General features: G+C 40.5%; 1 protein-coding gene across 1 annotated transcript in view; it reads right to left on the minus strand.

The window, feature by feature from the left end:
* The window catches only part of ptpn20 (protein tyrosine phosphatase non-receptor type 20), a 77,160-nt gene extending 65,754 nt beyond the window's left edge, over window positions 1–11,406 (minus strand). The window contains exons 1-2 of the mRNA XM_045700684.2: window positions 11,107–11,406; window positions 940–1,015 (exon numbers count right to left, since the gene is read on the minus strand). Of these exons, the coding sequence (XP_045556640.2) occupies window positions 940–1,015; window positions 11,107–11,344 (314 nt within the window). The 5' untranslated portion in view covers window positions 11,345–11,406. The remainder of the gene's footprint in view (window positions 1–939; window positions 1,016–11,106) is intronic.
* Window positions 11,407–13,877: the final 2,471 nt, after the last annotated feature.

A 13,877-nucleotide genomic window follows, 5' to 3' on the forward strand; every position in this document is an offset into this window, starting at 1 on the left:
TCCTTGGTTTCTGCCTGTGTCTGGTAAAGATATGAGGGGTGGTGGGGGGGCGTCATGACCTCCTCCTTAGGACTATCTGGCAGAACGCCCAGAATATGTTTGTTAAGTTATGATAGGAGACGGTGCCAGACACATGCCAGAACCAACCCTATGAACTATGCCTATTTAACGTGTCTGTAACCAGTATATAAGGGGACTAACGGGACTGCCCCATTAGAGCTCCTGATCGTCATGTGTACTTGGTGCGTTGAGTTGGTTGGAACTTCTCCAGCGCGCTGATAATAAACAATGATTCATTTAAGATTGACTTTGTGTCCCTGTGTAAGAAACTCCACTTGGTGCTGCGAGCAGGGGCTCCCTTCTTACCCCATTTGCATCTTTAATGATTCTCTTGTCGTTACTTGCTTTGATTCTGTCTGTGGAGATTTCCAGTGGGGATCTGCGAGGAAAACCGGTGGCGGATTTTATGAAGCGTGACGGAAAGTCAAGATTAATATTTTCAAGACTGTTTCCTCACAAAGTAACATTTCCTTCACAACAGGCTTTAATCTTGTGCCTTATTCCAAAACAATCAGAACACTTTTAAAAAATATTTTCCAATACTTTTACAGCATTAGTTGCTCATTATCAAGTACGTTGTAGACAACATAAAATTATTTATTTCTGTCCATTTTCGTGTATTACTCTTAGCAAAAAGGGTTCTTCAAACATTTCTCCAATGGAGTCAGCAGAAGAACCCTTTTAGGTTCTAGATAGCACTTTTTTTCCAAAGACTGTAGGATGCAGTAATGGATGAGGGTGTGCATATTTCCCAGAGTCTATCTGGTTGTTTAAAGTCTGAGGATACACACAGGTCAGTCCCACAGGTAGGTGTGTTTGTGTGTGTGTGTGCTCATCTGCTTTGTTAGCCATGTACGCAACATTTCCAGGTATATATACCGGTCTATGTTTGGTGGGTATGCAGGGGTGGGCGAACTCCTGGGTTTCTGTCTCCAGGGTTTGTGAAGTAAACTTTCTGTAACACAAACACCAAACGACACTGATAGAACAGATACTTTAGGAATAAATAGGCCTAGTACAAACATTTGTTCAGTTCAAAGATACTTAAATATTTTAAACATGCCACACATTATACTGTTATACCTATTGCAAGCAACGGTTTACACATTTTACACTAAGAAAAGGAACCTTTCCCTCTGGATGCATGTCAGCAGCTTCCACATTCCACAGCAATATTTATCTCATTAACTGTAAAGAGCAAATTAATCATTAGGAGTGCTTAAGATCATCTAGAACATTCTTCAACAAATGAAACACGGAAATCTCCTTTTTTGTACAGTATTAACAAATATCATGTTTGAAAAACACTGAGAGCTGTCTAGCTACTCCTCTGCAAACCCAGAATTAAGTCACACAAATAACATCAGTTTGTTTTCCATGAGTCACTAAACGAGAAAAACCAAAACTGTAGCACTTTAGTTTACAAAGCTGAAATAATGGTAACATCCAGAAAGTAATAGTAAACAGTAAATAGCACTGCAACGTCCAGGTAAGAACGCAGTAATAACCTGTTAAAGATAAACTACATCACCAAAAGTACTCCTGCTCATCGAACATCTCATTCTAAAATTATGGCCATTAATATGGAGTTGGTTCCCACTTTGCTGCTAGAACAGCCTCCACTCTTCTGGGAAGGCTTTACACTAGACGTTGGAACACACTAGATGTTGGAGTGCTCAGGACCTCAGACTGGGGCGAAGGTTCACCTTCCAACAGGACAACGACCCTAAGCACACAGCCAAGACAACAGAGGAGTGGCTTCGGGACAAGTCTCTGAATGTTCTTGAGTTGCCCAGCCAGAGCCCGGACTTGAACCCGATCAAACATCTCTGGAGACCTGAAAATAGCTCTGCAGCAATGCTCCCCATCCAACCTGACAAAGCTTGAGAGGATCTGCAGAGAAGAATGGGAGAAACTCCCCAAATACAGGTGTGCCAAGCTTGTAGCGTCGTACCCAAGAAGTCTCAAGGCTGTAATCGCTTCCAAAGGTGCTTCCACAAAGTACTGAGTAAAGGGTCTGAATACTAATGTCAATAAGGTAATCTTTTCTTTTTGTGCAAACATTTCTATAAACCTGTTTTCACTTTGTTATTATGGGGTATTGTGGCTAGGTTGATGAGGATTCTTTTTTTTAATCCATTTTAGAAATAAGGCTGTAACGTAACAAAATGTGGAAAAAGTCAAGGGGTCTGAATACTTTCTGAATGCACTATATGCGTGAGATTTGTTTGGATTTAGAATGGACCACTATCATGCACCAGTCTCAAAACAGGGACAGGTGGAAAAAAATATACATGTCATCTATGCACTTAAATAGCGAATGAAGGACGCCTTTCCCATGGTTTATTTTCATACCAGCCAGGTAGGCTTTACTCTTGTTGTAAAGAGAAGCAATCTGCGTAATATTAGGAAAGTTGAGAAATAAATACAGTAGGCCTAGCCTATAGAGAGCTGAGGGATCCTTCCCTTTTTTAATACAGGCCATCAAAACTATGTTTTCTCACGCAATTGTATAGACAATAGAAATGTTGCGCAGCATGAGTTCTGGGGCTCTCATGAAGTGTTTGTTTAGATTTTTGATACATTTGCATTGTTGTCGGGTTGATTAGAGGGACAATAGAGTGCTGAGTACCAGGCAGTTAGCAAGTTTGGTAGGCTACTCATGACCATCAGCAGCATCCGAGCACGGAGAAGCCTAATTACTGTGACGGTCACGTGGAATTTGACTGCTGTCATGACTTGTGACCGCCGGTGTGACTGTAATACGGTCACCGTAACAGCCCTAGATGAGACTCCACATACAGAATTAGTACGTCGTTTCTCAAACATTTCTGTTAAATAAACAATCTTTCCACGAAAGTTCCAAGTACATTCTTCCAATTTTTTTAGATTTTTTTAGATGTAAAAAAAAATCTAACAAAACAAACCATACATAGACAAAAGACAACGCATGCTCAGACCCACATGTTTCCACCCATTCAATTTATAATGGTTGTAAGACTATGCCAGTGATCTACAACTGGTCGACAAGGCATTCCTAGTTGAACAACAAACATTTCTGTAAAAAATCCAACGATAAAGCTTTGCATTTCTATTTTTTATTTACTTTTTGCTGTTGGCGGTAGGTGCATTTGATTCAGAAGCCCTAGCCCTGGGAAGGCAGAGTGTTCCCATTTGAACCATTTCATGTGTCTGAAGGTAGAGCTCCGCCTACTCGGCAGGCCCAAAGAGCAAATCAAGTGCACTTATAGGCCTACTGTTGGCCAATCAGATAGCTTGGATCACCGTGTGTGCAGTTTCCTCGCACCATAGACTAAAAATAAGCCTCGAACGCACAGCAAAGTTCTTAATGTGAGACTCAAACTTTTAAAACCATGACTAAAGAGACTCAGCGAATACAGGAAAGAGCTGCTGTTTTTATGAGTAAGTTCATGGGTAAGTTGTTATTCAGCACTGTCAGCACTTTGTTCAACACTTTTATAAGATATAAAATGTGCGTTCTCCCTACTTCCACTCACACTACAACCAGAACTGCAGCTGCTACGAGTGAGTATAGCAAAATGTTTCGTTAAACTTTCGGTATTATTAGCGGTTTGCGTCTTTTTTAATATCGAGGAATATTTCACTTTCTCTGGTCATAGGAGTAACATGAATTGGTGCATGAGGTAGAAATAGTGCAGCTTAAGTTTCGACATCAGCTGGAAGACTGTGTCCCCTTTTCTCAGAGGAGGGAGGGAGAGAGGAGGGTCTGTGAGTTGGGTGAGAGGCAATCTCACCGCTGCTCCCTCCCTCCCCTTAGACTGACCATCAGATGCAGGCCATCAGTCCAGTAAATGTGCCTCACGAGTAATACAACAAACTATATATAACCAGTGTGATCATATACCTAAAATGTTGAAATATAATTTCAGAATGTTCTGGGAAGAACAACATTGGCAGGGTAATTTAAGCACAGCCATTATGCAGTGATAATTTCTTGTGGCTATAGCCTACTGCACAAACCTCATTGCTACAGAACTGGATTTAATTGGTTAATGTTGCAAACAACTTTTTTTTTTTAAGTCATGTATATAAATAATCTGAGCGATAGATCCTAGCTTGCATTTTGACTCAGAAAGTGATCTTGACTCAGGAACGGTTGGTGACCACTTCTCAATGCCATATGACATCCAATTGCACTATTCTTTTTCTCTCTGTAGCCCATATTTTTTTTATATTTAAATAATAATGCATTTGATTCATCCACTGTCTTAATGATGGAGGGTCAATTGATTTCTAGTTTTTAAGCAAATGTTTTTTCAAATGATTGATGAGAAAAGTACAGACCAACCCATTGGGTATCTCACCGCACCCTCATTTGACAAGTCTTGAAATATGCAAGTAGATGGATTAAAAGTACATTTATATTGTAAAACTTCTGAGAGCAAACTTTCTAATTCCGCCCATAACTTTTGTACTTTATAGCAATCCCAGAAAGCATGAATCATTGAGTTATGTTAGCTTTACACTTAAGACATTACTCTGCCTTTTGCTGTAGAATTTGTGAATTTTGTCTCCTGTATAATATTCATTAGTTATGTTCCAATAATCCTTCCATCTTGTGCCAATATCAGTTCTTTTTAGGTCTTGGTTAGAATAGTTTATATATTGTTTAAGAGATTGTCAGTTGGATAGGCTTTCTGCATGGTTTTGTATATCTTACCTTCATATGGGTATCCTTTTCTGACTCAAATACAATTCCCTCAACATTGCTCTGATGTCCAAAAGATATCATGGATTTTTTAACCCAGTATATTGTTGGAGATAAAAATGTAGTCCATTTTAAAGAGCTTTTCTTACTTTGACAAAAAAGGAGCAGTCTTTTGTAGTTGGAAATAGTCAATCTATATGTGTCCTGTAAAATATTTGTAGATTACATTTTTCAGACTTTTTTGGAGGCTCCTTGAATTTGCCTTTTTTTATTGCTATGTCTGTCTAACTTGCAGAATGTGTAATTTAGGTTACCTGCTAAAATATTAGTTCCAGTCTGTGTTTGATCTTAAATAGCTTGAATTCTATCTAAAAACTCTAGAGGATGGGGGGATATACAATGAAATCAATGTGTATTTTTCACCATGTAAAGATACAATAAAAAATTTGAAAAAGTCCTTCTTGGTCCATGTGCTGGGATAAGGGAAAAGTGTGTATTGTTTATCAGACTGCCTACACCTCTACAGTTACAACAGTACTGTAGGTGGCAGCATAGGCCTCTCCAACCAAGCTCCTCTTTAAATATTACATTTCTCCTTTTATGAAGTAACTCTTGCAGGAAAACCACATCTGCTGACAATCTCTTTAAATATTCAATAACCTTATTCCATGTAATGAACTGGATATTGTTGGCCTTTATTATATAGAATCAAAGTTAACCTTGTCTGTTCCGTCTGTCATTGAAGAACCAGATAAAACAGTTAAGCAGACGTCATATGAGGGCGGTGGACATCCGATGTATATGGAAGAGTCATAGTATGAATACATAGTTGTTGTACACATTACATACAATTGAAGTCGGATGTTTACATACACCTTAGCCAAATACATTTAAACTCAGTTTTCACAATTCCTGACATTTAATCCTAGTAAAAAGTCCCTGTCTTAGGTCAGTTAGGATCACCACTTTATTTGAAGAATGTGAAATGTCAGAATAATAGTAGAGAGAATGATTTATTTCAGCTTTAATTTCTTTCATCACATTCCCAGTGGGTCAGAAGTTTACATACACTCAATTAGTATTAGGTAGCATTGCCTTTAAATTGTTTAACTTGGGTCAAACGTTTCAGGTAGCCTTCCACAAGCTTCCCACAATAAGTTGGGTGAATTTTGGCCCATTCCTCCTGACAGAGCTGGTGTAACTGAGTCAAGTTTGTAGGCATCCTTGCTCGCACACGCCTTTTTCAGTTCTGCCAACAAATTTTCTATAGGATTGAGGTCAGAGCTTTGTCAAGGCCACTCCAATACCTTGACTTTGTTGTCCTTAAGCCATTTTGCCACAACTTTGGAAGTATGCTTCGGAAAATTGTCCATTTGGAAGACCCATTTGCGACCAAGCTTTAACTTCCTGACTGATATCTTTAGATGTTGCTCAATTTATCCACATAATTTTCCTTCTCATGATGCCATCTATTTTGTTTAGTGCACCAGTCCCTCCTGCAGCAAAGCACCCCCCGAACATGATGCTGCCACCCCCATGCTTCACAGTTGGGGTGGTGTTCTTCGGCTTGCAAGCCTCTCCCTTTTTCCTACAAACATAACGATGGTCATTAAGGCCAAACAGTTCTATTTTTGTTTCATCAGACCTGAGGACATTTCTCCAAAAAGTCCTCATGTGCAGTTGCAAACCGTAGTCAGGCTTTTTATGGCGGTTTTGGAGAAGTGGCTTCTTCCTTGCTGAGTGGCCATTCAGGTTATGTCAATATAGGACTCTATAGGACTCCTTGGGAAATTGCTCCCAAGGATGAACGAGACTTGTGGAGGTCTACAATTTTTTTCTGAGGTCTTGGCTGATTTATTTTGAATTCCCCAAGATGTCAAGCAAAGAGGCACTGAGTTTGAAGGTAGGCCTTGAAATACATCCACAGGTAAACCTCCAAATGTCTCGAATGATGTCAATTAGCCTATCAGAAGCTTCTAAAGCCATGACATCATTTTCTGGAATTTTCCAAGCTGTTTAAAGGCACAGTCAACTTAGTTTATGTAAACTTCTGACTCATTGGAATTGTGATACAGTGAATTATAAGTGAAATAATCTCTCTGTAAACAATTGTTGGAAAATGTCCTAACCAACTTCACAAAACTACAGTTTGTTAACAATACATTTGTGGAGTGGTTGAAAAACGAGTTAATGACTCCAACCTAAGTGTATGTAAACTTCCGACTACAAGTTTACAATCAAATAAATATATGTTATTTCAAAACATTAACAGTAAACATTATGCTTTAGAGCTATAATACAGCTAACGTTAGCTAGCTAATGAATAGCTGATCTCTACTGGAAGTTTTCACATTTAGATCGTCTGGGTTTGTTGCTGTTAGCTAGCACATGGACAAGCCGTAGTCGGACATGACATGAATTACCAACATACTTGGATCCATTTACTTTTGCACTACACAAATGTGACCCGATTCAGGAAACTAGTTGTATGTCGCAAGTCACGACTTCACAGGAGATCCTTTTTTTTTTTTTATCAAAATGTGTTTTTTGGCAGAAATGCCTTCTGAAACATCTGAACTTGTGTGTCATCTGTAAATACGAATACAATTGTTAAAATTACGAGCCTAGTTGGTTTAGCCACAGAAAAAGTCAGCAACCTCCCGCTAGCCATGATTGGCTGAGATAAGGAGTGGGCTGGACATGCCGAGAGATGAGTTTGGATTGGTCGGTGTTGCTCCCGTACTCCCGTATGAGCTGCTCCCGTACTGCAGTATCTTTGGTTTAATTCAAATAGTACCAGTCGAAAGTTTGGACACGCCTACTCATTCAAGAGTTTCTTTATTTTTACTATTTTCTACATTGTAGAATAATAGTGAAGACATCAAATCTATGAAATAACACATGGAATCATGTAGTAAGCAACAAAGTGTTAAACAAATCAAAATATATTTTATATTTGAGATTCTTCAAAGTAGCCACCCTTTGCCTTGATGACAGCTTTGCACACTCTTGGCATTCTCTCAACCAGCTTCATGAGGTAGTCACCTGGAATGCATTTCAATTAACAGGTGTGCCTTGTTAAAAGCTCATGTGTGGAATTTACTTTTGAGCCAATCAGTGTTGTGAAAAGGTAGGGGTGGTATACAGAACATATCCCTATTTGGTAAAAGACCAAGTCCATATTATGGCAAGAACAGCTCAAATAATCAAAGATAAACGACAGTCCATCATTACTTTAAAACATGAAGGTCAGTCAATATGGAACATTTCAAGAACCTTGAAAGTTTCTTCAGCTGCAGTCGCAAAAACCATCAAGCGCTATGATGAAACTGACTCTCATGAGGACCGGCACAGGAAAGGAAGACCCAGAGTTACCTCTGCTGCAGTGGATTAGTTCACTAGAGTTACCAGCCTCAGAAATTGTAGCCCAAATAAATGCTTCAGAGTTCAAGTAACAGACACATCTCAACATCAACTGTTCAGAGGAGACTGTTTGAATCAGGTCTTCATGGTCAAATTGCTGCAAAGAAACCACTACTAAAGGACACCAAGAAGAAGAAGAGACTTGCTTGGGACAAGAAACACAGGCAATGGACATTATACTGGTGGAAATCTGTCCTTGGTCTGATAAGTCCAAATTTGAGATTATTAGTTCCAATCGCCGTGTCTTAGTTTTGATGTCTTCACTATTATTGTACAATGTAAAAAATTGTAAAAATAAAGAAAAAGCCTTGAATGAGTAGGTATGTCCAAACCTTTGACTGCCACTGTATAGAATGCGTGAACATGTAGGCTGAGCAAACATTTAACAAATAACACACAAAAAACATAAAGCAAGTACTAGTTTGTACTTTGAAACACTTTTCCTTTTTAGGGCTTTTAAGCGCCAACTCTTCTCCTAATGTACCAACATTTTGTGGATTATGTGATTGTAAATACATGAGAGAAAGACTGCCACTTAAATAGTGCGGTCAGTTTATAATACCGTGTGAATTAAATTAAAGTATAGTGGCTGGTGGGGCTCTACTTAGGGAGAGTGGGTCCACCAAAAAAAACAAAGTGAAATGAGTGGAGGCACCACACATACTTCACGGAAGTGTCTGATGCCCTTCCAGCCCCCCGATCCCTTGGATAAAGCCCATCTCCACTCTCACCAATAACCACCATTGGATCTTAGCTATAATGACACAAGGAATAATAATGACTTGACAACCTCTCCTAATTTGGCCAGAACTTATTAATTTTACAGCAGGTTTGCAAAATAAATAAAATTACATTGTAGTATAGATAAATCCTTCCATCTTTCCCAAGTCAAGCTTGTCCTTCTCCACCTGCCCCTCCGTTTTCCTCCCCCCCTTTACACACCCCCATCCAAGCCAAGCCTGTCCCAACCTCCTCTCTCTTCCCACCCTCCCCTCTTCTCAGAAACATTTACACGCATTCATACATCGACTTACTCGTCCATTCTCATTAATTCACATACAACATTTACCTTATGCATCCACACACCCATTCTCTCCTGCCTTCCTATACATTTTCACCCTCCCTCACACATCCATTCATATACACGAGCACACACGCACATGGGCGCACACACACCCATCCATAGAACAGTTACTGACATGCACTGAGCATACCAAACATTAGGAACACCTATTGACATGCCCTCAGAACAGCCAGACTCTACAAGGTGTCGAAAGCGTTCCACAGGGATGCTGGCCCATGTTGACTCCAATGCTTCCTACAGTTGTTTCAAGTTGGCTGGATGTCCTTTGGGTGGTGGACCATTCTTGATACACACGGGAGACTGTTGAGTGTGAAAATTCCAGCGGCGTTGCAGTTCTTCTTGACAAACCGGTGCACCTGGCACCTACTACCATATCCCGTTCAAAGGCACTTAAATATTTTATCTTGCCCATTCACCCTCTGAATGGCACACATACACAATCTATGTCTCAATTGCCTCAAGACTTATTTAACCTGTCTCCTCCACCTCATCTACACTGATTGAATTGGATTTAACAGGTGACATCAATAAGGGATCATAGCTTTCACCTAAATTCACCTGATCAGTCTATGTTATGCTACATTTCCCCCTTTGAATTTTCTTATCAGTGTCCATGTAGCCTGTTGGCATCGGCTACTTCTATCATTACTTCATAGAGATGAACAGTTACTTGGGGAAAGTAGATTATAGATTGTGTTTGGGGAGGGGACAATAATACTGTCACAATGTACGATAAGCAAGTCTTAAGTATTACTGTATGTAGCCTGCGTGCATCGCTTCTTCCCACTCCATCTTCTCAGTGCAGGGGGCTCCACTCTGTCCATGGAGGTCTCCATTACGCTTAATGTTTGTAGGCTTTCGAGTGGAAAAGTTTCTTGCAGCTAGATTAAGGCTTTATCGGTGCTTGTGAATTCCATCCTTTGCTTTCCCTTCCATACCTACAACACAGCCGGGAAACTGAGTTGAGAATTGATCCCATTTTCCTCCAGTGACTGTCTCCTATTTCCTCGTCTTCTCGTAAGGACAATATACATCTCATTCTGTTTTATTGCTGGTCCAATTCCTCTTCTAAAGTTTGCAACTTTGTTTCCAAAAGGATATTTATTTTTTATTGTAAATTCATGCGCACGTTTTTGCTTGTCTGATTTGACAGCCTCTACTGTTTTATCGAGCAAATCTACTTTTTTTGACAACATATTACAAAGCAGCTTGTTGGTTTGCGTCTCCAAGTTGCCCTTTGTCTTTTCCTTTTCTTTTGAAGGAGGCCATGGTCTGTTGGATTCGTGCGGCTGAGGTGTTTTACCAACTGTTTGTTTCACTGCTGCACAAACCTAATCGCTCGCACTCTCCCAGTTGCTTCGGGATATATTGATTGATCACGTTTAGAGGCTTGATTTAGACTTTGTTGTCTAGTTTCTACATATAAACGACAGTTTTGTCGGTACTAAACGGAGCTACTCACACCCTATGCATCCTATCGGTACACGCATGCGCCTCGTAATCGTTTCAAGTACATTCTTAATAAGTATGGGCGGTGCTGGTAAGAGGTGAAATGGCCTCAAAATACATCTGCTTATTAGCCTCTTATTGATAGTTTTCAGTAACAAATAATTGTTTCTGCATAACAAGGAAAATGCATCACACTTTATATCAGTATTTAGCAGCTACATACTAACTATTAATGGGTTATTACTGCATTCTTACCTGGATGTTGCCATCCTATTTCCTTGTTGTTTACTGTTACTTTCCGGACGTTATCCTGTTATTTCAGCACTGTAAACTAAAGTGCTACCAAAAAGCTATTTTGTTCCAACCAAACATGATTCAGCATTTAACACATGCATTTTACCTGACTTGGTGGAGTCGTTAGAGTACCGTCTGCTCTCCGCTCCAGCCGCGCTGCCCTCACTGTAGTCAGGATACCGATCACGCTTACCTGGTACAACACCAGGTGAAAAACCAAGCAAAATACCAGGTGAAACCCGGTAGAACACCAGATGAAGACAGTTCATTAATGCACGCGGTATTAATACATAGCAAAAGGTTTTGCAACAGAAGACAAAAACAAGGGTTTCCGTTGGTGCCATGTGAATCAGAGGATGTGAGTGGAGTAGTGGAGCTGGAGTGGAGCGAGGAGCGGAATGTGCATAATTTGGCTGGAGCGTGGCGCGGATTGAAAAAATGTTGGAACGTCTGCTTTCTCTCGCTCCAAGTCCCGCTCAGCCAAATGCTCTGAGCATGCTCTGCCCATGATTTTTTCATTTCCTTCATCACTGTTCTTTTAATTAGGCATACAAGTGCATTCGGAAAGCGTTCAGGCCCCTTGACCTTTTTCACATTTAGTTACGTTACAGCCTTATTCTAAAATGTATTAAATACATTGTTTCCCTCATCAGCAACAAATAATACCCCATAATGACGAAGCGAAAACAGGTTTAGATTTTTTTGCAAAATGATGAACTTTATTAAAAAAAATCTGAACTACTTTGATTACATATTTATTCAGACCCTTTGCTATGAGACTTGAAATTGAGCTCAGGTGCATCCTGTTTCCTTGAGCTGTTTTTACAATTTGATTAGAGTCCTCCTGTGGTAAATTCAATTGATTGGACATGATTTGGAAAGGCACACACCTGTCTATATAAAGGTCCCACAGTTGATAGTGCATGTCAGAGGAAAAACCAAGCCATGAGGTCGAAGGAATTGTCCTATAGCTCCGAAACAGGATTGTGTCGAGGCACCGATCTGGGGAAGGGTACCAAAAAATGTCTGCAGCATTGAAGGTACCATAAACACAGGGGCCTCCATCATTCTTAAATGGAAAACGTTTGGATCCTGTCGCGTCCTGACCAGTAAAAGGGGTTATTTGTCATTGTAGTTTGGTCAGGGCGTGGCACGGGGTGTTTGTTTTGTGTGTTTCAATGTTTTTGGTTTAGGTTCTGTTTTCTATTTCTATGTTTAAATCTAGTTTTCTATTTCTATGTTGGAGGCAGCTGGTTGTTGTTGCCTCTAATTGGAGGCCATATTTAGTTGTGTTCGTTTCACTTGTGTTTTGTGGGTGGTTATTTTCTGTATAGCCTGGATGCCTTATGGAACTGTTTTTGGTCCTTTGTTTATTTTGTTTAAGTGTTTTCTTTAAATTAAGAAGATGAGCACTTTACTCGCTGCGCCTTGGTCCAATCCTTACGACGCCCATGACAGATCCACTAAACCTCTCCCTAGAGCTGGCCGCCTGGCCAAACTGAGCAATCGGGGGAGAAGGGCCTTGGTCAGGGATGTGACCAAGAACCTGATGGTCACTCGGACAGAGCTCCAGCGTTCCAATGTGGAGATGGGAGAACCTTCCGGAAGGACAACCATCTTTGCAGAACTTCACCAATCAGACCTTTATGGTAGTGGCCAAACGGAAGCCACTCCTCAGTAAAAGGCACATGAAAGCCCGCTTGGAGTTTACCAAAAGGCACCAGACTCTCAGACCATGAGAAACAAGATTCTCTTGGCTGATGCAACCAAGATTGAACTCTTTGGCCTGAATGCCAAGCGTCACGTCTGGAGGAAACCTGGCACAATCTCTACGGTGAAGCATGGTGGTGGCAGCATCATGCTGTGGGGATGTTTTTCATTGGCAGGGATTGGGAGAAGATGAATGGAGCAAAGTACACATCCTTGATGAAAACCTGCTCCAGAGCGCTCAGGACCTCAGACTGGGGCGAAGGTTCACCTTCCAACAGGACAACTTCCCTAAGCACACAACCAAGACAAAGCAGGAGTGGCTTCGGGACAAGTTTTTCAATGTCCTTGAGTGGCCTACCCAGAGCCCGGACTTGAACCCGATCTAATATCTCTGGAGAGATCTGAAAATAGCTGTGCAGCAATGCTCCCCATCCAACCTGACAGAGCTTGAGAGGATCTGTAGAGAATAATGGGAGAAACTCCTCAAATACAGGTGTGCCAAGCTTATAGCATCATACCCAAGAAGACTCAAGGCGGTTAGTACTAAGTAAAGGGTCTGAATACTTATGTAAATGTGATATAAGTTTTTCATTTGCAAAATGTTCAAAAATCCTGTTTTTGCTTCGTCATTATGGGGTATTGTGTGTAGATTGATGAGGGGAAAAAACAATTTAATACATTTTAGAATAAAGCTGTAACATACGTTTTTTGGGAAAGAGTCAAGGGGTCTGAATACTTTCGGAATGCACTGTATTCGGTTGTATTTATTTAGCCTACCCCATCACTGAGGCACAGAGATGCCGACATGAGTCGACCAAGAAATTGGTCACACAACCTGTGTAATTGACAGCAAGACAAAGAATGAGCCCATGCAGCAACACCGGAGACCTTTTGATTTTTATAGGCTAATGTAAAAATTTGAAAAGAGTCCATGTTTGAAAAAGTGGAAAAGTTGTCTATCAACCGTAAAACATGAGCGCAACAGAGCCACAGTTACAACTGAAGTATCTGGTCAATAGATTAGAGAAAAAGCTAGTTGTTTTTCAACACAGTGGCCACATATCATCAGGTAGGTCCTTTTTTAATAGCCTACGACATGTTGTTGGCAATGTTGAAGCTTCTTACAATAGCCTTGCCTGATGACTTAAACTGAATTCTTCCGCTGCT

Source organism: Salmo salar, chromosome 18 (assembly GCF_965601325.2).
Source record: "Salmo salar chromosome 18, fSalSal1, whole genome shotgun sequence".
Taxonomy (NCBI): Eukaryota; Metazoa; Chordata; class Actinopteri; order Salmoniformes; family Salmonidae; genus Salmo; species Salmo salar.